This window comes from Mchenga conophoros, linkage group LG11 (assembly GCF_057382185.1).
Source record: "Mchenga conophoros isolate Kocher_MC1m ecotype Shallow Benthic linkage group LG11, M_conophoros_male_GT1.1, whole genome shotgun sequence".
Taxonomy (NCBI): Eukaryota; Metazoa; Chordata; class Actinopteri; order Cichliformes; family Cichlidae; genus Mchenga; species Mchenga conophoros.
The window spans coordinates 6,023,407-6,048,840 of NC_140536.1; the positions used below are offsets into that span (position 1 = coordinate 6,023,407).

The window sequence follows — 25,434 nt, forward strand, 5'->3', positions numbered from 1 at the left end:
CACGAAAGTTTGATATTATGGCCCATGGATATATTCATCAAAAGTTACTCTAAATCATGTCATATAGACACAGACGCGATTTTTTTGTACTCAAAATAACATTTTTGTCTTGTTAGCTTTCCTTGAATCATCTTCCTTGCAGAATTTTGGCATTCTAGCTGTCAGATCTGTTCCAAACGGGAACGTGTCGACGGTTACTGTTTCCTTTCAGAGTCATTGTTAGAAGGCAGAGTCAAAGCTGCCTGTGCTGGTTTTTTTTTCATTCTCATTCAGCTTCAAGGACACGTACCGGGGCTGTCTGTCTCACTCTGACGGTCCACTCAGTCACTCCCCTTCTCCTCTTCTGTCCTCTGTCATTTTAAAAAAGTGTGTCCCGTGAAGGACACCAATCTTTAAAAACTGTAATCAGGTTATGTTGATGTATCTTTCAAAGCATGCTCTCCTTCCTCTGTTCGGAACTAAAAGGATGTAAATAAAACGCTGACCCTGAACTTCTTAATCCCTATGATGTGATTGTCTGTCTGTGATTTCAGCATGTACTGCTGGGCTTCAAGTTCATTCTGACCTTCCTCATCCAAGATGTTCCCAAACACATCCAGGACAAACTGGCCCGTCTGGAGTTTGAATCATTGGAGGCCCTCAAGAAGAAGGTAAAGTCTGACTCTGCTCTTACTTTCTTTACTTTGTTACCACTCAGCAAGTTGCTACCTGTCCTCTGACATTGGTTGACAACAATAAAAGGCTGATGGGGCAATGTCATAACCAGCGTTGGTCAAGTTACTTGAAAAAAGCTTCCCCCCAAAAGTAATCCTTTAACTTTACCGATTACTTATTTTTGAGAGTAATTAGTTACTTAGTTACTTTTTAAAAACATGATTTACAACCTGAATAGGTAATAAAGCAATAGATCTTTCAGCCCAATTCTACTTTTTCTGAATAATCCATCATATAAAATGTAATCAAATGGAAAAGTCTCTTTTTAAAACTTGCTTTATTAGTTTTAATCTTTTAACTTTATGCATCAAGCAAAAATGAAATTATATGCAACATTCCCTGACTGGAAGAAATTTGTTTAACATTTAAACAAACATTCTGCACATTCCAGCATAAAAAAATAAAATAAAATAGTTTTTTGTGTTTACACTCACTCTTGCACGTAAAACACAGCAGAAAATAAATAAAATCAAAGGCTCAGCAGTCCTGTTGCTCTATTTTCACCTGTTTAGCAGGAGTGGGGCAGGCGGAGGTTTGCCCTGGTGCAGGTGTGTCGCAGCCATCATGTCAGTGGAAGGATCCGGCAGTTTCTCTGTGAATTTCACATTCCCGTGGCAGCATACTCGGTGCTTGCGCGGACGTTTAGGGGTTTTTTCGCTGTAAAAAGAAGTTTTCTTCCCACACAGTGAACAGCGGACACTAATGTTTTTGTCACTTTTTACAGAATCAAACTCAAAGTAAGGTCAGTACTTCCACACTTTAAACGCTGCACGCTCAAACTCTCTGCCGCACTCGATATATTAACCGTTTTTGATCTGCACACAGCTGTTGCCACGAACGTCGCACTCGCTTACGTCATTGTCATGAGACACAAAAAAATCACGGTTTTAGTAACGCAGTAACGCAGCATGCTCACGGGAAAGTAACAGTAATCGAATTACCTTTTTTGAAATGTAATCCCTTACTCTACTCGTTACTTGAAAAAAGTAATCGGATTACGGTAATGCGTTACTGCTCATCTCTGGTCATAACCCTGCCAGGCTGGCAGGCAACATGAACACCAAAGTTTATGAACATGATAATTTGAGAACGAAATGATATAGGATTTTCAATTTGATACCGTAGGTGTATCAACTATGAAGCTGAGGGGTACCACGAGCCACACGGCATTTTCTTTTCACTTTGCTTAGTGGGAGGAGTCCTCATCACCAGAGGACTCTGTTTGTAGTAAATGGTGTCAGCAAGAAACACAAAGAACAGTTTCCCATCTGAGAACAAGATGTGATCTGAACTTGATTTTACCAATACATAAAGTAAAGTTGTTGTTGTTGTCAGTTGGCTCAGTCCATCCCTAATGGACCGATCCAACCTTTTTCCGAGTTCTGATCTGATAAACTACCTTTGCCGTGGGTATAAGGAGAGTGAAAGTAAACAAACATCTTTATCAGATCTTTCCAGTCCTGCAGGCTCACTTTGAAGATATTTCACACATAATGCATATACTACTATACCAACAGCTTCTGTCTGGAGGTTTGCAAACATTTTTTACATCACTTGAAGATGGTCAGACTGCTCAAATTCTGTGCTTAGCTTCCTTCATCCTACATTTGATCTACTGCTAGCTGCTGCTGTTGTGTGAATAAGTAAACCCAGAATAACACAGAGCAGGATTTCTTTCTTTGCACTGTGCATCGACTCATTGTCACTGATATTCGATCCAGCCTTTTGGATCAGTGTCAGATTTATATCCAATCCAAATATCAGAGTATCCCTAATAAGGCCTGGAAGTTTGAGGGTTCTGCACAGTATCTTAGCTATTCCCAGGACTGCACTCTGCATTCTGGACAGAGACCTCTTATGTAATCTCTTATTGCCACTCAACCCACTTTGGACTTTACCTTCCACATTTGGTTCATTTGTTCCTTTAGCCCCATTACTATTCCACGGCCTATTTCCTCGTGTTTCTTCTTCCTCATGTTACTGTCCACTGAGTTTGCCACATCTAAACACAACTGCAGTCTTATGTACCTTGTCAACCACCATTATGTCTGATTGGTTGGCCAGCAACTGCTTGTCTGTCCCACTGGACATTAACCTTGTTCTTCTCAACCACCTTTGGTCGTGTCTCTCATCGAGAATTGAGGACTTCTTTTTTTTAATGTATTTATTTATGCAAGTTTCAACATTTTTTTACACATTCACAAACAGCGGGACAGAAGAACACAGACAATAAAGACAATAACAACCAAAAAAAACAAACAAACAAACAAAAAAAACAGAGCAACAAACCACACAACAGGGTACAAGGCCAGCACTTATTAAAAACAGCAGAGAAGCAAACAAAGCAAGTGGTATACATGTCAAACAACTCACAATCTAGTGAGTCCAATCCACAAGATCAAATCCAAAGATCGCTAGGAGGAGCTGATAACAATCATGCAAAAACAGTTATGGGCAACAGCTCAGAATGAAAGCAGTTAAAACAATGTGGTCAGGACCCAGGGCATGGACTGTCCTTCTTAATGTGGTCTATAAAGGGCCCCCATATCTTCCTGAACTTCTCCATGGAATCAGACGTAGAGAACCGAATTTCTTCCAGGTATAGACAGGAGACCATCTCCTCGAGCCACCTCTTGAAGCAGGGAGGGGAGGCAGATTTCCACTCCCCCAGAATCAAACGTTTGGCAATCACCATACCAAACATGAGGGCCTGTTGAACAGCAAAGGGAAGTGCCAAGGAGTCGCCGGAGCAGCCCAGGATCACCATAAGACAGTCAGGATACAGTTGCCTATCATAAACAGTGCTATAGAAACTAAAAATACTAGTCCAAAAGGCTGTAAGCGTAGAACAGGACCAAAAAAGATGCCCAAGAGTACCGTCCACAAGTTTACATTTATCACATTTGGGGGAAACGTTAGGAAAAATCTTGTTCAATTTGGTTTTGGAATAGTGCAGTCTATGGACAACCTTAAATTGAATTAACTGAAGCCGGGCGTTAACAGAGCATAGTTTTATCCGACTTAACACTTCAGCCCATAGATCGTCAGAGATAACCAAACCAGTGTCCCTTGTCCAAGCCTCTTTAATATGGCAAGAGGGGGCTGCCGAAGAAAAAAGGTTGACAAGCCGAGAAATTAAGTGTTTTGAGGTGGGAGGTTCGTTCATCATATTGTAAAAGACATGCTGTATGGGGATGGTATCTAAATTTGAGAATGCTTGCTTGACATAATTCCTAATTTGTAAGTACCGAAAAAAATGACTTGTAGGGAGATTGTACTTTGTCTGAAGCTGAGCAAAAGAGGCAAAATGATTGTCGATATAAAGATCCTTTATAGCAATTAACCCTTTGACAGGCCATTGTTTGAAAGCAGCATCCATTGTACTAGGCGTAAAGCTAGGATTGTGGCAGATCGGGGCAAAAGTTGACACTACCGGGAGGTTCAAGATTCTCTTAATTTGATTCAATATTTTTACGGAGTTGCAAAGAATAAAGTCATCACATGCACTTTTAATAACCGATTTTGAAAATAAGATAGCTGGCAAGGATGCTCCAGTGTGCTCGATAGCAGTGCTAAGCTCCAATTCGAGCCATTTAGGGCTGGACCTGCATCCCACAGCATCACCAACTATAGGCAGATTCCAGAAGACCCAGGCTCTGGCATTACAGGCCCAGTAATAATGTCTGAAAACTGGAAGGCCCAGACCACCCTCGTCCGAGGGCTTTTGCAAGTGAGACTTCGAGATGCGGGGGGGCTTGTAGGCCCAAACGAAAGGCATGATAATGGCATCCAACGCTTTGAAAAAGGAAGACCTGAGAAAAATAGGAACGTTCTGGAATAGGTACATGAATTTAGGGAGCACAACCATTTTGATTATATTGATACGGCCAATCATTGAAAGTGGGAGAAGTTTCCACCTATCTATCATACACTTGAGCTCATCAGTTAGAACCGAATAATTAAGCCTGAAGAGGAGTTTTGAGTTCCTAGGGATGTTAATACCCAGGTATGAAAAGTAATCCTGGGAGACCTTAAAGGGCAAACTAGACAGGAAATCAGGGCCCAGACCAGACGACAGCGGCATAAGAACAGACTTCTTCCAATTTATGGTGAACCCTGATAGGTGGCCAAAGCTGTCAATCAGCTTAAGAAGTGGAGGAAGGGAGATCTTTAAATCTGAAAGAGCCAATATGATATCATCTGCATACAGACCGATGGTGTACTCTGACGTGCCACAATTTATACCAGAGATATGGGAATTGGCTCTGATGGCAATGGCCAACGGCTCAAGAGCTAAAGCAAAAAGCATTGGAGAGAGGCAACAACCCTGCCTTGTCCCACGGTGTAAGAGGAACGGGAGCGACCTCTCATGGTTGGTAAGGACCGAGGAACGAGGGCAAGCGTAAAGCAACTTAATCATATTCAAAAAATTCGACCCAAAACCAAATTTTTCAAGAGTAGCAAACAAATAACTCCATTCCACTTGGTCGAAAGCCTGCTGGGCATCGAGTGAAATCACCGCAGAATTGGGCAGTGTCGTTGAGTACATCGCATTTAAGAGACATCTAGTATTAGAAAAAGAGAATCTATTGGGGATAAAACCCGATTGGTCAGGATGAATTATAGAGCCTATGTGCTTATTTAACCGGTTGGTTAGGACTTTAGCAATTATCTTTTGGTCTGAGTTGAGAAGACTTAGGGGACGATAGGAAGAAACATTAGTTTCGTCTCTGTCTTTTTTCAGGAGGAGACATATATGGGCATCGTAGAAAGAATGAGGGAATGAGCCGTTTAACACTGCGCAATTTACCATCCGAAGTAGCAGGGGAGCGATAACGTCAATATGTGTCTTATAAAGCTCTATCCCGAAACCGTCCGGACCACATGCTTTTCCATTAGGAAAGGAGCAGATTGCATTTCTAATTTCCTCCAGCGTAAAGTCTGCATCGAGTAAGCCCTGTGCAGCCTCAGGAAGAGTCGGGATGTCTAAAGCATTAAGAAAATTAGTGATTTCAGCAACTGTGGCCGTAGTACTAGATGTGTATAACTGACAATAAAAACTGCGAAATCTGTCATTTATCTGCTTGTGATCGGACAGCAACTGGCCAGTTGCAGAGAGAATTCTGTGTATCGCCCTTTCAGCTTGAATGCCCTTCAGCTGTCTGGAAAGCACCTTGTCAGCCTTTTCACCAAGCTCAAAATGCTTCTGTTTTAATCGACGAATACAATTCATGACCTGCTCCCCCAACATGTGGTTGTAGTCATATTTCAATTTGAGAATGGTATTAAGTGTGTCAGCAGCCCCGGTATCGCGATACTTCTCCTCCAACACAGACAGCTCTGCCTCAATATTAGTACGCAGCCTGAGTTTGTCCCTCTTCTGAGAAGCTTGATAAGCAATAATATGGCCTCTAATAACGACTTTAAAGGACTTCCACAAAACAGAGTCTGAAACTACACCATTATCATTAAATTGTAAAAATTCTGCGATTTTAGTAGATAGGTAAACCGTAAAAGAGTCATTTAGATATAAAGAGGGGTTAAATTTCCAATTGTATTGGGGGGTATATAGGTTGAAGTCAATTACCGTTGAGAGAGGTGCGTGGTCCGAAACTAAAATACTGTGATAAGTGGAACTAACCACTTTCGAAATAAGCCTGGAATCAATAAGAAAATAGTCAATTCTACTGAAGCTGCCATGGACAGGGGAGAAGAAAGAGTATTGCTTTTCTAACGGATGCTGGTGCCTCCAAATGTCAACCAAGTCCAAAGATTTAGTAAGAGTATTGAGTACAGAAACAGCTCTCAAGGTTGGGGCCAGGGACGCAGAAGACCTATCCAACAATGGATCGAAATAACAATTAAAATCACCACCGATAATGATATTATGGTCATTGTATTGTGAGACAAGATTGAATATTTTACTAAAGAAGTCAGGGTTGTCAAAATTAGGGGCATAGATGTTCAAGAGGACTACAGGGGTGGAGTTGACTGTACCTGTAACAAGTATGAACCTCCCACCTGGATCACATATCTGAGTTTTGAATATAAAAGGAATAGTTCTGCGAACAAGAATGGCAACCCCTCTCGCCCTGGAAGAAAAGGCGGACTGGTACACCTGTGACACCCATACCGATCTTAATCGCCTCTGCTCTGAAGGTTGGATGTGGGTCTCCTGTAAAAAAATTATATCAGAAGACAGAGATTTTAAATGCGAAAATACTTTACCACGTTTAAGAGCTTTGCCCATACCCCAACAATTCCAGGTTGTAAAAGTGATGTGGCTCATCCCCATCTTAACTGAGTGGATGGTGTACGACGATGTGGAAGGACAAAATGAAGGCTTTGAGGTTTGACAAATAAAGAGCTGGCACTTACATCAAAAAACAAAAACGACACATATTTAGAAACAAGTAGACCCCCCCCCCCCCTCCCACCCCCACCCACCCCACAAACCGCAGAAAAAAAGATAGCGGAACACCCCCAATATCCAACAGGGAGGCAGCCGGGAACCAGGGCCAGCCTGACTGAACACTAATACTCAAAGAAAATACCGTGGAGCCCCGTGCACCCCACATATAATCTATTTAACAAACATGAAAAACAAAATTGTGCACCAAGTACGAAAGATCCAACTCAAATATCTAGATGGATATAAAACTTTAACCGTTGCAACAAAACTGCAAATATGCAGAAATGAGACAGAGCATACAGAAACATGTGCATATTCCCAGTATCACAACGTAACACAAATACTGTAGAGGCAAAACCCAATAGGCAAAATAGGCACTGTACACCGTTTCAGTGCGGGAAAGAGATGAACTCTACAGTATGTAAATCACAGTATGCAAACCAAAAAAACCTTTATATTGCGCATTGATCAGCTGAGGACAAAGATGTTGGATCAAAACATTCAACATAGCTGGGTAGAGAACATTACTGCAGAAAATGCGCGAATATGTAAACATGTCGTGAAATTAGTAAGTCACTTGTGAATTATTATTCATTTGCAGAGCCAATGGAGTCAGCAAACCGTGCAGCTTCCTCCGGCGACATAAAAGTCTTCGATGTGTTGTTATATTCGACATGGAGCTTTGCGGGAAAGCGAAGAGAGCACTTAGCACTGGCGTCGATCAGCCGCTTCCTCACACCACCAAAGGCCTGCCGCTGCGCCGAGACCTCCGCAGTGTAATCAGGAAAAATGGAAACTCTGTCTCCGCGGTACAGCAAAGGAGACCTTTGCCTGCTGAGTCGTAGTATGTCAAACACATCACGGTCGTTGTGGACTTTAGCGATGATGACACGTGGCCGTTCATTGGGCTGTGGCTTCGGTCTCAGGCTACGGTGGGCTCGGTCTATTTTTATCGGCCTGCTGAAGTTCTCACGACCCAAAAGTTCTGGAAGTAGGTTAGCAACGAAGTCGGTAGGGCTGCCTTTCTCATCCCCTTCCTTAACTCCCGCAATCCTCACGTTGAGTCGGCGAGAGCGCCCCTCCAGATCGTTGACTTCAGCTTTGAGGAGAGTGTTAACCACCTGTAGCTCTTTGCACGATGCTTCCAGCGCTGCTAATCGGCTATCGTTAGCGGACATAGCTTCATCAAGGTCTTCAAACCGGAGCTCAGACTCATGATATTTCTTCTGGAGAGAAGTTAGCGTTGCATCAATTGCATCGAGACGGCCCTCAACCGACTTCTTCAACCCGTCCACGAGCGAGGTTATTTTGGAAAGCTCAGCTCCATGGTTAGCGATAGCCGCTAATATGGCATCATTACCTGCCGCCGACTGGCTCGCCTTGGACGTATCCCTCTGGCTCTCATCTTTCTTCGGCATGATGACAAAAGATTGGCTCCGACAGTCCGCGAAACAGATTTTAAAATTACCCAGCTAGAAATAAACTTAAAGTGCAACTTTATGAGTGAGAAGGCACGGAGAGCACAGAAAACACGTCTACTCCATAGCTGCACACGAGCGCCCCCCAGAATTGAGGACTTCTAATGCATTTCACAGATGTTGCTGTACATTGCTTGGTCCACACTTCCCAGCTTGCATCTTACATCCTGCTACTATGTGTTGGCTGGTGCTAGATTCCTGCCTCTCTGGATTTGGTGCTTGTGAGGAGTTTTCATGTCTTGACATCAGTGGCTTCAATCTTCGACCTTCGGGCATCTTTATCATGGTTCCTGTTGACCTGTGGGATACTTAGGTACTTGTAGCTGTCCTGTATGTCTGCTATTCCGCTTTCTGGTAGATCCACTCCTTCAGTCCAGTCCGAATGAGGATTGTGGTGAAGTGAATCAGTAAGTCAATGACTTGCTCACTCCTGGTATACAGCTTGGAAGTCATCCAAGGAGTCGTACCGGAGGAGGCTAATGGTCACTCCAGTCTTGCTAACCACCAACGCGCAAACATCCAACAGGAACAACTCAGTACATTTAGGCATGCAGGCATGGTCAAGATGACCTGCTGAAGTTCATACCAAGTACTGAATGTGACTTTAAATACAGCATGGTTATTGGTACAAGACTGGGTGGTCTGAGTATTTCAGAAACTGCTGATCTACTGGGATTTCCCACATAACCATCTGTAGGGTTTGTAGAGAATGGTCCAAAAAAGAGAATATCCGGTGAGCAACATTTCTCTGGGTGATAATGCATTTTTGGTAAGTGATATTTTGTTGGCACACTTTGGGCCCCTTACCACCAATAGAGCATTGCTTAAATGCCACAACCTACCTGAGTATTGTTGCTGACCATGCTCATCCCTTTATGACCACAGTGTACTAATCTTTCTTGTACCAGGATAACTTGTCGTATCACATCGCTCACATCATCTCAAACAGTTGACTGCACGCAGATGGCCGCCACAGTCACCAGATCACAATTCAGTAGAATACCTTTAAATTGTGGTTGAATGTTCAGCTGACAAATCGGCAGCAACTGCATAATAGTGTCATGTCAATATAGACCAAATTATGTGGTGAATGCTTCAAGCTACCACTAAAAATTAAGACTGTTCTGAACGGCGTCCAAGCTGGTACTAGCAAGGTATACCTAATTAAGTGTGGTAGAAATGGCTTTGAATAACACGGTCAGTAGGGCTGGGCCATATTATACCGTTCACGGTAATACCGGTATAATGTTAAGCAACGATAGGAAAATGAAATATCGCGATAGAATGGGAGTAAAACGCGCATGCGCAGTGCCTTTGTTTTCATACGCACATGGCCGATTGTTGAGTGAAACAGATGAACCAGAATTGGTTTGTAAAAATGGTGCAACTTCCGTGATGTGGAACTGGTTTGGTGACTTCAGTCAGGAGAACAACTGAGATAATCCATCCACAATACGAGGTTAGTCATTAATATACTGCAACAACATGGGAATAGAGCAGCTGCCAGAGAATTCAACATTAATGAATCAATGGTACAGAAGTGGAGGAAGCAAGAAGAATGAGTTTAATAAAGTTTGATTTATCTGACTGCTTTGTTTCGCTTAATGTGCCTTATAATCCCGTGCACCTTATGGTCCGAAAAATGCGTACTGCACACTGCAGTTTAATGTTGCAAAGCACCTCTTTTTAACTTCAGTGGATATTATACATGGTTATGCTCAGGATATGTCAGCCCATTTCTGCTGGAAATGCCTTTTGGTTAAACTTTCAGCAAGGAATTTGCATTTGCACTGTTACATTTTTATAAAGCTTTAATGTACATAAAAACCAGCTTCTTGTTTAAGTGAAAATAAATGGAAGGTTGTCTTTTTGCGCTAGTAATGTTGTGGAGTTGTATTTTGTCTCGCATCAATTATATCGTCGGTTATATCGTTATCGCAAATTTTCAAATATATATCGTGATAAATATTTTTGGCCATATCGCCCTGCTCTAACGGTCAGTGTATGTGTATGTAATGTCTTTGAGCAAAAATCTCAGAGTTCTCTAATCGCTATTTATTTCTACCAGTTTGATTGTATATTCCTAATATGGTCATCTCAGGAACACAGCTCTGTGGATAAGCATAGAAACCCCACTTGCATGACATTTCTCATATAGTTATTTACTCAACATGCATTATGATGTGCTTGTATTTAGTAGCTATTGTGAAGTGTCAGATGTATACAAGAGCAGGGAGCTTGTGTATATCTCCATAACAACGTACAGCTCCAGAGCTTCCCACTTAGCATTAAGGCGAGCTCTCAATGTCTGTCTCAGACCACTTTACTGAAGATAAATGGTGTGCCCTATGCTAATAGTATTGATACGGCTCCACAGTAAAGCAGTGGCTTTCTGTGTGCCGCAGCTATTTGTTTGATGTGGACTGACAGAGCTGAGTGCTTCTCTGATGATCATCATTTCTTTCATATGGTCTTTGCTGCTCCTCTATATATTGCTGTTTTATGGTCTGACTCATTACATACCATTTGCCAGTCTTACCAGAAGAACTTTAAAAAGAAACGCTCATTATTCATACTCACTATGTAAATAGATTAGATTTCATCAGTTGTTACCACAGATATATTGAATATATAACCACATCATGCTAATGTTTGCTTCCTGACTGAATATTCATCTTTAATTGGTCTGTTTCATGTACACACTCTCCTATTAACCAGTTATGTTGGCTTTAATTTGTGGTCTCTTGCTTCTGCAGAGACAGCTCCACGGAGGGTGAGTAGCTCACAGGCTGTGTGCGATTGCGGAGACTCTTTTGTGTTTTCACTGCCGAGCACTTGGTTGATATTTAATTACTTATAAAGTTGGCTAGTCACCGTGTGTTCTAATACAGATGTTTTTGGTGTGAGTTTGTGATCTAACAAGCGGAGATGTGTGATGCTGTGATACTACAGTTAACAGTTTAGTAAGAGAACCACTTAATGCTCATAATCAAGGTGGAAAACAGATGCTGGTGATTCACCTGTCAGCATGAAAGAAGATTCTCGTCGTAGCATCTGAGCGAATGAATGACTCCTCAAATATGAAATGTATATCCTAGGCTTCTCCTACCTTGTCAGCCTTCTTTCTATCAGTCTGACTGTCCTCAGAAAGACAGCCATTCAGACAGAATGAGAGCTAAATGAAGATGGTTTTCTGCGACTTAAGGCAAGCTGCTACATTAATGTAGTAACTCAAGTAGGCAGACATGCTGTGTCGGAGGTTGGAGGCCAATGATGAAGACATCTTGGGTAGAAGAAGCTACCTGAGAAATTACATATTACAAAACAAGCAGACATTGATTCCTGTTCTCAGTCTGAACCAGAAGTTCTGACCTGAAGCTCTAAAGCTGAAGTGGTTCTTTACAAGACTGTGTCGCACACAAATCTGATGCACATGTAACATCTATCCTCTGATGTTCCTGTAGCAGAACTCCAATTTAGATTATGAACTGCGTAAACCGAAGTTTCATCTCAAGTGAACCATAAGAGTAAAATCATTCTGTAATAACCGTATGGAACAAACATCCTTCTTTTTCTGTAATAATTATGAAGAAGTTCAACAACATTCTGAAGCTTTTCACATTTATTAAGGAATCATTTAGAAAATCAGGCAGATGTGTAATTTCAACAGTTGTATATACTCTATGGTGCAAAATCATAAGAATATTTATGCTGAGAGTTTTACAGATCCACAGAGTCTCTGTTTAGAAGTCAGGAGAATGTGTACATCCTATTTTTGTTGTTTTTTTTTTACCTGGTTTTGCTTTGTTTGGCTTTTTTACACTCAGGTTGTTGCTATTTCACCACAAGACATCAATATATGACGAGTAGGAAGTGACACTGTTGCTATAACTCAGTGTCATGTGCTACTGCCGAAGGACCCCTCATGTGTCGATGTGATACACCAGTGGTTTTGGCACGCTCAATGTTTGTGAGCCAGTTTGCCTTTAGTGTGGTACAGCTGGCTGAGAGCCACGGAGCTTTTTAAACTCACTTAGTGAAACGTTTTTTCCAGCATGACAGCTGGACTAATTCACTCAAGAACCAGATCAATAAGAGAGTTCTAGGATTTATGGTTTAAGTTCATTAAATTTGAAAATCGGAAAGAAGTGTTTGATTAGACTAAAACGGAACATGAAGCTCTCTCCTTCATGCTACTCTATAGAGTAATAATGTGGTGGGGTGAAATGCATTCAGACATAGAGGGTATCATAGTGTGTATGCAGCATGGACTCGTTTGGAGAACTCGTGCAAGGATCTCAGATTCCCACAGGAGATACTTGATCAGACGGATTAGCAGCTTTCTTGGCTGCACTTCTTCAGCTACATGTCACCTTGCTCTGCACCACCATCTGAACACATCAGTCACAGCAGACTGAGAGGCCGGCACAAGATCCTGCCATAGTTTAACCCTGCTGTCATTAGGAAGAGAACTGGTAGATACATGTCACACCGATGCCATCCCAGTGGATACATGTCTGACTTTCCAGGGCTGCGTGTAGAGTGTTTTTCTGTAGCTCTGTTCTAAACACGGCACTGCACATTAGTGACGGCATGAACTTGTTGGTTTATCCAAGTGTTCAAGCTGCCCGTTTAAAGTGTTGATTATCCCGGTTGATGCAAGTGCAACAGTACGATGGTGGTCAAAGCAGCAGAAGCCTTGTTTGTATAAGGTGTCCTCTGCTGTTATCATGACTGCCAAAGAAATTAGCTGAAGGCTAACAGCCATGTATCAAAGCCATCGCACAGTCTACACGAACCACGCTCGATTGATTTGCTCTGTCCATGTAGCATTACGGCCTACAGTTATCTAACTTTACTGAAATCTGACAGTCTGTGGGTGTCTGCACTAATTAAACATCATTGAAAGGTGGTTCAGTTCTTATAGGTTGTCAGGTTTTTCTGTGTGACAGCAGTTTGACTTTTCATTAGATTTGTTATAAAGTAACTGGTTACCTAAATCAGCGGTCCCCAACCTTTTTTGCGCCACAGACCGGTTTGTGCCCGACAATATTTTCACGGACCGGCCTTTAAGGAGTCGCGGATAAATACAACAAAATAAAACTAGTACCGGTACCGAAAAAAGAAGATTTATTCATAACACACGTGAAAAGACCCAGGAAAACCGAGTTAACGAAAAAAAAGATAAAAACCCTGAAAACCATACATTTCACACCCGAGTCTCAACTCTCGCGGCCCGGTACCAAACGACTCATGGACCGGTACCGGTCCGTGGCCCGGGGGTTGAGGACCGCTGACCTAAATGGTGAGCGATTGATAGAACAGGATGTCTTGATCTGAGTATCTGCTAGGGACACTGAAGCCAGGAACTATTGCTCATTGCCTGAAAAACTTAATTACTTAATTACAAAGTGATGGGTTCCCAGATTTGAGCCTCCTAGTTTGATTGAAGTTTTGCGGGGGTCGGGGCGACTGGGCTTTAAATAAGGTCCTGAGCTCCTTTAAGTCAGAGTCAGCAGTCAGGGATGAACACTCAGCAGAATCGGTCCACAACAGAGAGCTGTGCACTCTTCATACTACACACTTTGTAACAACACCTCAGACCTTGACAAGACATTGCAGCTTAGCAGTGCAGCATTTGTCACATGCACACACAATTCATTTTCACAGAGGAGAACACAGCGTCCCTCACGACGCTAATAAGTGTGTGTGTAAAGACTTCAACCTTCATTCACAAATGCATATGTGCATGTTTTGGGAGTATTTGCGGGTTGTTGGTTTTTTTTGCTCCTCCCTCAGGGTAGGTACTCTCAAGTACCTCACACTGTGTTACATCTGTATGATGTTTGATCTAGAGGTGTCCCCAGAGTTCTTTGGTCCCAAACAAAAATGTCTTTGGTGGTCAGGTGTGTTGCGAGGGTTGACTCTGGTGTGGAAGGTGGACTAGCTTGTTTTAGCGTTTATTTTACTCATGTTGTAGCTTCAGTTAAACTCCACAGTAATGTAACTAGTCCGAGTTTAGGGTCAGTGTAAGGTTAGAGTAAGGCTGGGCACTAATTATGGTAAAGGTTTAAATAAGTCGCTGTGAAATATCTAATGTAACGCCCTCCAAACACATGGAGACACAACTCTGTGTGTGTTTGTGTGTGAGTTTGTGCTGTGGGTTTTTAAAGTCCTGCTTTCTGTCCTCGCTGATGAATAATGACTTGTTCAGACTATTAGCAGAGCTAGCAGTGGCTCTGGGTTCAGAGGCGAAGGTCTGTAGACAGCACTGTGAGCAAGAGATGATGCTTTATCTAAGATTTTCATCGTAATGAGCTGTGTTTGTATCAAGGCAGGATCTTGATACAAACTATCATTTGAATTGTTAATCTGTGGTCTTAGGAATATAAAATGTGTGAAAAACCATTTTTCAAAAATCTTTGTTTTTCAAAATAAATGAATCAACTTAGTTTCATTTTTTTTTTGTTTTTAACAGAATATCCAAGTGTTTTTCATAAAAGCAGATTGTCTGAAAAGGCAAAACACAGTTGTGTCAGTGTAGCTGTCAGCCTCTAAAGCGTTGCTTTAATGTGATCAGCTGGACCTGTGCTAATAGTGTTTTTAGCCCTCAGTGTAGACACGGCATCACCGTCTTTGTCTGTCAGTTTGTGTAGAACTTTGTAAGAACTACTTTGCTGACTCGAGACCACGTGTTCATACATATATGTACATTTTCTAGCTTTGATCATTCATCCTGCTTGTCAGTGTGAACATTTCACAGTCCATCCACCCACCCAGACCTTCTCAGATCACATGTAAGGCATCCAGGAGGCATGCTGGTCAAATGTCTGAACCACCGTAATTGGCTCCTTTTTAATGTGAAGGAGTAGCAGCTCTATTCTGAGCTCTTATTGAATGACTCAGCTTCTTGCCCCATTGCTGAGGATGAGCTCAGACACCCTTTCTCAGCCACTTCTATCTGTAGAAGTACTTCTGTTTCACTTTTCCAGGCATTAGCTCCAGCTCATTGCTGTAGGTGAAGGGTAGGAATGTAGATCAACAGATTCACCTTTGGGCTAAGATATCTGTAGACATGCTGAACCAGTCTGCCTGTCAATCTGCCGATGACAGTGCCCTCGACGCAGCAACTCGTCCACTACCCAGAGAAAGCAATGCACCTTTATCTGACTAACAACAGTGGCCTGTTTCTGTCCTGAATGATGCAAGTATCCCTTATGTTGAGGGAAAAACAAAACTGAATTATAATAATTAAACAGTTGAAAACGTATTTGCTTTACCTTGTCCAGTCTGCAAGAATTACATTTAACTTGTATGATGTAAAACCAGGCTTTAGATTTTGTTTGCATTAGAATACATTCATTAACCTCTTGCCAGAAGCTCGGAGGAATTATTTGATTAAAACATGAGTCTGAAGATGCCCCTCTTCCCTTAATGCTGATCTTGGCAAAGTCCTGCGCAGTAATTTCTTAAAGTGTGAGCTGGAACTGCTAAGGCCAGCTTGAGCCAAAAACTGTCCGCACTATTAGACTACACCTCCATTTAGTCTGTATATGTCCTCCTCTCTGAGCTCCTGTGTGACCTTGTGGAAAAAGTTCCAGCAGGCAGACCTGTGGGGTTTGGACAGCTGTGACAAAATCAGATCTGTGACAGAGGATCAGGTTTTTGCTTACAGTGTAACTAAAGCTTGCATCGATGAAGATGAGCTACGCTGTCCTTCAGTCCTCTTAGAGAAACATGTAGTTAGCAGAGCAGTAGAGATTTGTTGTTTTGCTTCTGTCTGATCCCGAGAGCCAGTCCTCGCTCTCTGACAGGCTCCATCTGCAGGAGAATGACCAGACCCCGCAGCCAAACATGTAATAAAATGTGAATAAAAAAAATCCAGGTCCTCTCACTGCTCACAACATAATGTCATTTTAGGAAACAGAAACACCGTGGGAGACTTATAAAGCAGGTATCACCATCCAGTAAAGTGGAGTTTACATGAACCCCGCAGGGGAACATTGTGTGCAAGACTGAGAAATGGAAAACGAAGCATTTGTCATGGCTACCTTCCTTTATCAGTTCAAACAGCTCAACTACCATCATCTTTGTTTTCAAGCTGTTACAAACCAGAGCAACCCAGGCTTTAGTCTGATTATTTCTGAGCTACTTAAAGGGCTCGACTGCTTTGGGCACTACAAGCAACTACAAACGCAGCTCCAATCAACATCATATTAATGTGATGTAGAGGTTGAAATATTTGTTCTTCACCTCAACAGTAACACTTCAGTGACCTGCAGAAAGAAAAAATGACGCCAATGCATTAGTGCCTTAAACCTGCATTTTAACTGAAGGCCACCAGATGGCGATACCTGTGGTTGCAAAAAGACTTCCAGTCCCATAGGAGGCTACAGGAAAACCGCTTTCTGACTCCACCTCTATAGACACTTTTTCTATGAGTTTAAGGTCTTAGTAACACAGTTTTATTCATATTTAATAAAACTTCAATAAACAATCCGTGGTAACTTTACTTTAAAGGTGAGCGAAGGAGCAAGTAGTTTCACTGCAGCAGCAGCCTGCTAATGTCCAAAGCTCCTTCCTACCAGAATTTAGTGTGAAGGACTAGCTCTGCTTTCATTCCGCTAATATGCATACCTAACATGAGCTGCCCTTTTATATTACTAACTACACGTGCACACAGAGGTTTTCTGCAGTAAACTGAATGAATGTTGCTGTTTGTCTTTTGTGTTTCAGAAAATGCTGGAAGCCTCGCAGCTCAGTAAGACTGTCCAGTGAGGAGGATAGGTGTGCCTGCAGATACTGATGATGACACACTGTGGTTTACATTACCGTTCTGAACCTCGCTCTACATGTGTATGTATTCACAAGAACAAAAGTGTTACCTTTGGAGTTGCGTGGCTGTTGTTTCCCCCATTCCCTCACACTGGCTTGTACTGTTAATCTGCAATATCTTCACTGCACCATTGACTAGTTGTACAGTTTTGTGAAGCATACATGACAGTTGATTCAGGTTCATTGCTGTGTACCAAATGTTATACGTTGCTCTTTAAATTGGATGTACCATGTTTTGTGTTGCAGTGGTGCATGTACAGGAGATGAGATAAATGCGACAGATGTTCAAATCACAGAGGGATGCTGTACACATGATATACTATAGAAAATAATGATTTTATATCCAAATCTTTTCATTAAGTAATTTCTGTTATGTTCTGTTCTTCTGCCGCTGAAGTCACTTCGGGTTTGGTTCAGTGTTCAAGTGTTAAACTTTGTAAACTGCAGTTAGAATAAATAAGGAGTTCTAAGCCTTCAGGATGTAATAACTAATAATCACCTGACCTGATTGTATCTCGCCTCAACAATCTAATCTGCTTTTTATCCTCAGCACAGCAAGTATGGAGGCAAAAAAGGCCAAAAAGATGTAAAGGTTCAATGCAGCCATCGACACACTCAATGATGTGGATTTGATCCTGATGTAATTAGTTTGGTCTGTAACATGGCAAAACTCTAAATTACCTTCACACATCAACTCACACAGAAGTCTTTAAAAGTAAAGTTTAGAATGCGCATTTATCAACATGACCGGTTCTTCAGTAAATGTTAAATCTCACAATATGATCCATGTCTTGGCCTTCCTTTGCTTCCATACCCAAGAGATGTTATTGAGCAGTCTTAGAGCAGGATATGTTTTCAATGCACTCTTATGAAACTCCCAGGTGCCTTGGAATGCAATGCAGTCCCAAATATTTGCTTTTATATGCTCTATTTACATGGCAAAAAACATGTAACACCAGATTTGAATAGTCCAATGCTCGAATAAACTCACAACCAAAGAAACCAGCTGTATCTGCTCTGTGTTTGTACTTATTGGAAGTGTCCCGTCTCAGTCCAACTGCTCTTTATTCCTGGTTGATGTCGTTTGTGAGGACAGGAAATGGAGAGCTCTTAAAATGATAAACTCTGAATAAAGTTGTACCGCACCATCTGCTCTGGAAACTTCTTGGTTACTTGAGCAGTGAGGGGGAGGGCTGAGGTTGCCAAACGTAGAGAGTAAACCTCCTCGGTGTCACGCAGACCGTTAATCACCGCTCGCTGCTTTTCAACACCTTCACTGACACATATGCTGACCCACACGGATTAAAAAGCTGAGAGACAGTTAATCTGGAATCTGTAAGAAATTATTGGTTATATTGATTTTCAAATCAGTGAATCATTTCTAATATTAACATTCTTGTCCACATTTTTCCCCACACGCCAAACTGGTCAGGACAGATGATTTAAAAAGAAAGACCCAGAGACTTGAGTGTAACAGACAGTTTCCCACATTTTATTTTTTGATATTACCATAGCTATATGTAACATCTGACAACAGGTATCAACTACAGAATAATACACTGAAAATTTGTCAGTTCCAACTCAACCATTTTCTTCTTCTGTTGCTTTTTGGTCCGGTTACATTTCTGCCTGATTCTCTCCTCAGTGTCATTGAATGTCAAACATTGAAACACATGCACGTCATTCACCTGGATACAGCTGAGTAAGACAACAGTCAAACAGACTCGACGGTATGAACAGAATCGGATCGTTTTTCCTCACGCAGCTTTATTTTTAGCTGAGACACCCATACGGTTTTACTACAGTAATTATCATAAGGCTAGATTACTGTACAGCTATGCACCAAAAGGTTCACTCGGCTGTTCTAGATAAAGAGAAAGAGCACCGTATTTACAACTCTATTTACATTTGGTTTTTAAAAACGAATCTCAGACGACAACCAAAGAGAGAAAACATATTTAGAACATTCCTTGTTTTTCGTTTTTTTCCGAGTCTGAAGCAGCTGCTGTGTGAGGCTGCACGAGTTTGGAATCTAAAAAAAAAAAGAAACTAATGAAGTGTTTCTGTACAGATAGCTGCAAAACACGGTATAGCTTATTGCCAATGCCCTTAAAGAGTTCCCCCATTTTCCCTTTCCTCTCTCTTACTTTCGTTTGTTTGTCTTTACAGCCAGCTCCGAAAGCCGGAAGGTGCGAGGCTCTGTCTCGTGCGCGCTTCCTGCCGGTTTACCCAGGGCACGCGCTTCTCAAAGCTTCACACCCGCCCACCCATCATAAAAATAAAACATTTTCAAACATCAGATTGCTCAAAAAAATTTACAAGTTTTAAAAAATAAACTTTCTTTTTCACTGTATATACATACGCTGCACCCTCATGTACACTTAACTTTGGGGGGGGGGAGGGGGCCGTTGGCGCGGGCAGGACCACGGCTGCAGGACAACAGTGATTAACCCGTAAGAAACAGCACGACTTCTGCACCCACTCCTCAAAACGTGCTCCGACTTTCATCTCAGTCACAATTGCAGACAAACGCGGTGTGACTGAAGTAACACACACAAACTCGTAATTTCAGGTGTTTCTGTATGGAGCCGGTGTATGGTTTGTAGAGATGCAGCTCCTATTAAAAGGCACAAACTGACGATGGGGTTTTCCCCCCTTTCTTCAATCGCAGCTTGCTGACTGACATTTAAGACAAACTGTCTACAAAACCGAACACAGAAACACATCTAACATGACTAAAACCTTTGTTTAAAGTGTCCAATGTCAGCAATTAAGAAATCTTTTAACAGATAGATGCTGTTTACGAAAAACAAAAAAAGTGTAAAACATCTTCAACAATTCAACATTCAACAAATCATCCCAACTGAAGCACAGTGGAGGGAGCAACATGGTTTTGGCTGCTGGATGCCCTGAAGAAGAAACGTACGACAATAATGCAATGAAGGTGTTTGTTTTTTCCCCTCTCTCTTCTCATCAGTCTCTCTTTTTTTGGATAATTTCTCGTTCAGCTACAACGTAACCAGATATGACATCCAGGAACGTGACGGCATTCAGAGAATATAGAAACAGAAATGTGAGTGTTATGAATTCTGCTCCTAAGCCCATAGAGCCAATCAACAATTTACAAAGTTGTGTTTCATCTATATCCGAGGGGGGAAAAGTATCTTTCAGTTTAACTTTTGTCCACTACAGAGGGCATGATGAATAAATCTTAACAGTCACCTCAAGTTGCTTTATACTGTTAAAACCCGACAATATTAGAGAGAAAACTCCAGCAATCTGTTAATTCCCTATGAGCAAACAAACGATGGTGGGAAGGAAAATTTCCTTTTTAACAGGAAGAAACATCCAGTTGAACCAAACTAAGGAGGGCCGGTCATCTGCCTAGAGCTACATATGTTTTTCCTATTGGACACAGATGCATGCTGCATGCATGCTACATGCTGCATGCACAGTACAAAGATAACTGCAGGGTAACAGGGCGAAGTCCCCAAAGTTTTAAAGCAGTGTTTATTTGTCTTGCCTGGTGACTCGTTTTTATATCTGGGGAAAAGCAAATTCAGATGGGGACTTCAAATTAAATGGATTATTAAAGAGGTGCCAAGACTTAAATCTACAAGGGCTCTGATGTAACCAAGTACTTTTATTCCACTACTAAAGTATGAAATAAATGTTGGTATTTTTCTCTTCTACACATTTAGAAGAGAATATCAGTGCAGCAGTCCACAATGAGGTTGATATGGCAAAATAATAACAAAAAAATCTGATTTTAGCCTGAGGTGTTTTAGCGAGAAGACTGCTGTTTAATGCTGACATCACAGAAATATGAAGCCTCACGGTATGTGATGAAAACACAGCCAGTTCTAGAAGATGTTTTGCAGAAACGTTTGTCCAGCATTAAATTTTTCTTTGCTTTTGGTGTGAAGGCACCATCAGAAACAGCGTTAGGAAACATGGAGGTTGTTCTTGCTAAACGAGGTTCAACATAGTCAGAGGAGCTACTTTTTTCAAGCCTGCGCTGAGAGATTCTGTTTAAAAGAAAGGCACGAGAAGTGTGTGTTACTGAGATGAACGTCGGAGCATGTTTTAGGAGGAGTTGCTGCAGAAATTCTGATCATTCTTCAGGGTTAAGCAGCTGCATGTCTCTTGCAGCAGCAGCTGGGTTAATGGTAGGCAAACACAATATGTTCCGTCAATAAACAACACAAAATCATGTGAATAAAAAAATAAGAACACCTCATTTTTGAATGTGTGGTCAGCAGGAACTCTTCCAAACCTGTTTGTTCATCTTGCTACAGTATCAATGCAATGCTGCCCTCACACACACACACACACACACACTTCTTCCCACCAGCTTCTGTGTGTGTGTTATTTAAAAGCTGAAAGCGTGCCGCCTCTGTAAAGAGACACTGGTACAGATTTAAAGGGTTATGACCAACAGTTTGCACCGAGCTCAATTCAGCAGAGGATACATGGTTCTTAAAAAAGAACAGAAAACAGATTGTCTGAGTGCAATACAGAGCCCAGAGTGGAGTGAAAAGTCACCATCTCCTCTCGCCTCCATGGACAGAGGTGGTCAGATACGCTGAACGGACTCAAACGAATGGAATCCACTTTATGTTTTTCTATTTATCATCAGCGATGTCACTGGCAGCTAACGTTCAGAGGGGAGCGAAGGTTCGAGGTAAAGGAGGGAGAAGTGTGAGTTTGAGTTGTATCAATAAGCAGGCGTCCCCGTCCCTCTCCTCTGCCAGCTGCCCGCTTACAGCTGCAACTACAAGTGCTTGTTATTTCGATTTTTACACCTGGAGTGTTTGGACCACTGATACTTTGAGAAAGAAGCTTTGATTTGATGGGAATCGGAAAAAGTTATGAGACTAAAGTTTTAATTTTACAAGGAAAAGGATCAAAATATTACAAGTGAAAAACCCCCCATGAAGTCAAAAATTGCCATTTCAAGAAGAAATTAAGTATTTTACAAGGTCAAAGGAGAAAGAAGTTACTCTTTAAAAAGGCCAAAAAATATATTTCAGCTCTTTAAAATAATTAGTATTGACAACTGTGTTAAACACTTTGAGCCTGCTGTAACCACTTCATGTTGCTCTGATGTCCTCTTAAATTCACATCAGGGCGTCTGCTGAGATTATCAAATCTGTTGCTGACATGGAGAAGTCTTGTTTAGTTTTTTTCTTTTTCGGTGTCTCAGTCTTGTGAATGTGAACCCAATCGGTCAACACTTGAATTAAATTACTTTTAAGAATCAGCTGTTAGCAGCACAGTTAGCACAAATTGGAGTTGTTACTGAAAATCAATTAAATCTGGAAATCTGCCATCATTGATGATTATTTCCAGTAGCCCCTCCCACACCCACAGGTGTACGCTGTGCTCATTTTAGACCCCATGAAAAATGAGGCGCTTTCCCCCCCATTCAAATGAAAAACAGCTGAAAATTTCTACTACATTCAGTAAACCTTTTTAAATGTTGTTTTACTTGAAGTACTTATATGAGACTGATCAACCATTCTGAGTGAGCTGGTCCCATGAAAGTGGTAATGTAAACCAAACTGTCACTGTAGCCTTGAGTTGTGTAAAAGCAGTACGTTTTCCAAGAACATCTTCCTGAAAGCTGCAACGCCACTCAAAATTTCTGACTTCCAGACTAAACTAAACTGCACATCAGTTATTTAAGACCTTTGTAAAGAATGATTTACCTTCTTGTCACAGTGGATGAATCAAATGTATACAAGTTTGTTTTAGCACCTGTACATTTGCTGCATGCTGACTGTAAATAGGTTATTTCATTGTTCCATTTACCCATCTGTTAGTATTACTTCTTAACAGCTCCAGCTGATATTTATTATCACCTATTTCTGATATTATTGTGGATTTTTGTTAGAAATAGTGAACCAAAAATGTTAAGAAATTCAACTTTGTCTATATCAACCATCTTTCATTCTTTGGTTGACAAAGTGAAAGATTTTGTAATATGTTTTCAGGAATATAATTATAATAATGACCTTCTCCTAGAAAATGTAAACTTTATCTCAGAGTACAATCACTTTTTCTTCCCAACTTTGTCATACAGTTACAACTTTTATATGTACAGGTTTGTAAAATTACAATTTTACCTCGTGGTATTTTTCCTTTTTTTTTTTTTTAATTTACACTCCAATAAATACTTCTCAAAATGCTTTTCACAGTGGCCCTAATGCTCTGCTCTTCAAGTGGACCTATTCTGCTTTTCCTTCTTTTCTCATAAAGGCGCTGTTACGTGAAACAGTACGGAAGCTTATTTTACACTGTTTCAGACAGAGGGTGAACTAACTAGTATGAAGTCAGTCTAATTAAAAATGAAAAGTAATTATTATTTTAAACAGTGACTCATGCAAAGCCACTCTAATAGAATCCACGAATAAAAACCACAAAGCTGGAAATGAGCAGAACAGGTCCACTTTAAATGCGAGCCTCCTTATTTTAAATGCTCTAATACAAATCATTTAGAATGTCAAAGTGCAGTCAGGACACATAAAACAAGAATATAATGAAAAACATAAAAACACTAATAGACATTTATAACCACCAACAATTGGTAGGGAGCAGGGCACGGAACAAAAAGTGACAGGAGAGGTGGTGAGCTGAGAGGCAGGTGGTTGTGGGAGCTCAGCTACCTGCTACAGCAAACTAGACAGGAAGGTTCAAAAGCAGAGTAGTGTTCAAAGAAACTACCTGAAGCAGGAGGGGAAGAGTGACTGAGAAAACTTGGTGTCGGTGGGTCATGGTCCACAGGGTGTCAGCGAGCTTCAGATGACCTGGCAGCAGCTGGCTGGAGCTGAGGTACAGAGCAGGCCATCCCTGGAGCCTCCACCTCGCTGGATGTTGACAGAGATGGTCTTCTCGCACAGAGGTAGTTGAATCACGCTGTTCTTCAGGGTGCTCAGGTTGCCATGAGTGTTCCTGCCACCCGGGCCGCTGTGCGGCACCGTTTTGCGGTTGTGATGGTGTTGTGGGGTATGGGTGCGAGGCAGGCCGGTGATAGTGGTGGTGGGGAGGGTGATGGTGTCCAGGCTCCCAGTGGACCCGATGCACATCCTCCAGGTGGACTTCTCCTGGATTTTCACACTCCCTCCTGAGAGGCTATGGGGGTCTATGATGAATTTCCCCCCACCCCCTCGACCACCTCTCCCAGCGTGGTGGTGCTGCAGCTGTGAGCTGAGGCACAAGCTCATCAGCTTGAGACTCTCCACCAGCTCAGCGCTGCGGCTTGCAGTGCGCGAGGCCCGGGGCTGAGAGCCAAGGGACGGGTTAGTAGTGCTACTGTTGTTACAACAACTGGAAGGGCTGTCTTGTCCTTTATTACCCCCTCCTCCTCCCCCACTCCCCCCTCCTCCACTGCCACTCTGTCCTCCTCCGTTACCTCCCGCTCCAGGACTCCCCCTGTCTGGGCCAGAGGACCCTCCTCCCTCAGTGGGGGGCTTCCCCTGCCCTGAGCTGCTGCCTCCACCGTTCCCCCCCTCGCTGCCAGGTGGCCCTTCACTGCTGTCCCTCCTGTTCCAGCTGTAGCTGAAGCCTGAGTCTTTATCCAGGCGCCTCCGGTGGCTCTCGGAGTCATCATCGCTCGTCTCAGAGCTCGAGCATGACGATCCCCTTCCCTGACTCTTGCGCCGATGATAGCGCTTCTGCGTGGATCCCGGGGACGACGACGAGCTCAGAGTGCCGGCGTTCCCGGCCATGTTCATTTTGAGACGGCTGAGTTTGGGCGGCAGACCCTCATCCATGTCGAAGTCATCGTCGGACTCTCCCTCCTCTTCAAAGATCTGGTTGAGCACTGGGGCACTCTTCCTGGACGTAAGGCGGTTGGTAATGGAGGGGGGCTTCCGCCGCAGGATCACCTGAGTTGGTAGGGGAGACGGGTCTTGCTCTTCCTCCTCCTCTTCATCCTCCTCCACTCTGCCAAACAATCAGACATGAATGAGTTGACATTAGAATACAACCACA

General features: G+C 42.2%; 2 protein-coding genes across 6 annotated transcripts in view; one reads left to right on the forward strand and one right to left on the reverse strand.

The window, feature by feature from the left end:
- ano10a (anoctamin 10a) overlaps positions 1 to 18,550 on the forward strand; it is a 43,720-nt gene extending 25,170 nt beyond the window's left edge. For 3 of the 4 annotated variants that reach the window (XM_085290587.1, XM_085290586.1, XM_085290588.1), the window contains 3 exons: positions 534 to 650; positions 11,361 to 11,377; positions 17,341 to 18,550. In XM_085290587.1, coding sequence (XP_085146713.1) covers positions 534 to 650; positions 11,361 to 11,377; positions 17,341 to 17,410 — 204 coding nt within the window. In that variant the 3' untranslated portion in view covers positions 17,411 to 18,550. The remainder of the gene's footprint in view (positions 1 to 533; positions 651 to 11,360; positions 11,378 to 17,340) is intronic. The other variant, XM_085290589.1, reaches the window with a different exon arrangement.
- Positions 18,551 to 18,908: 358 nt separating this feature from the next.
- snrka (SNF related kinase a) overlaps positions 18,909 to 25,434 on the reverse strand; it is a 58,259-nt gene continuing 51,733 nt past the window's right edge. For both annotated transcript variants that reach the window (XM_085290595.1, XM_085290594.1), the window contains exon 8: positions 18,909 to 25,386. In XM_085290595.1, coding sequence (XP_085146721.1) covers positions 24,240 to 25,386 — 1,147 coding nt within the window. In that variant the 3' untranslated portion in view covers positions 18,909 to 24,239. The remainder of the gene's footprint in view (positions 25,387 to 25,434) is intronic.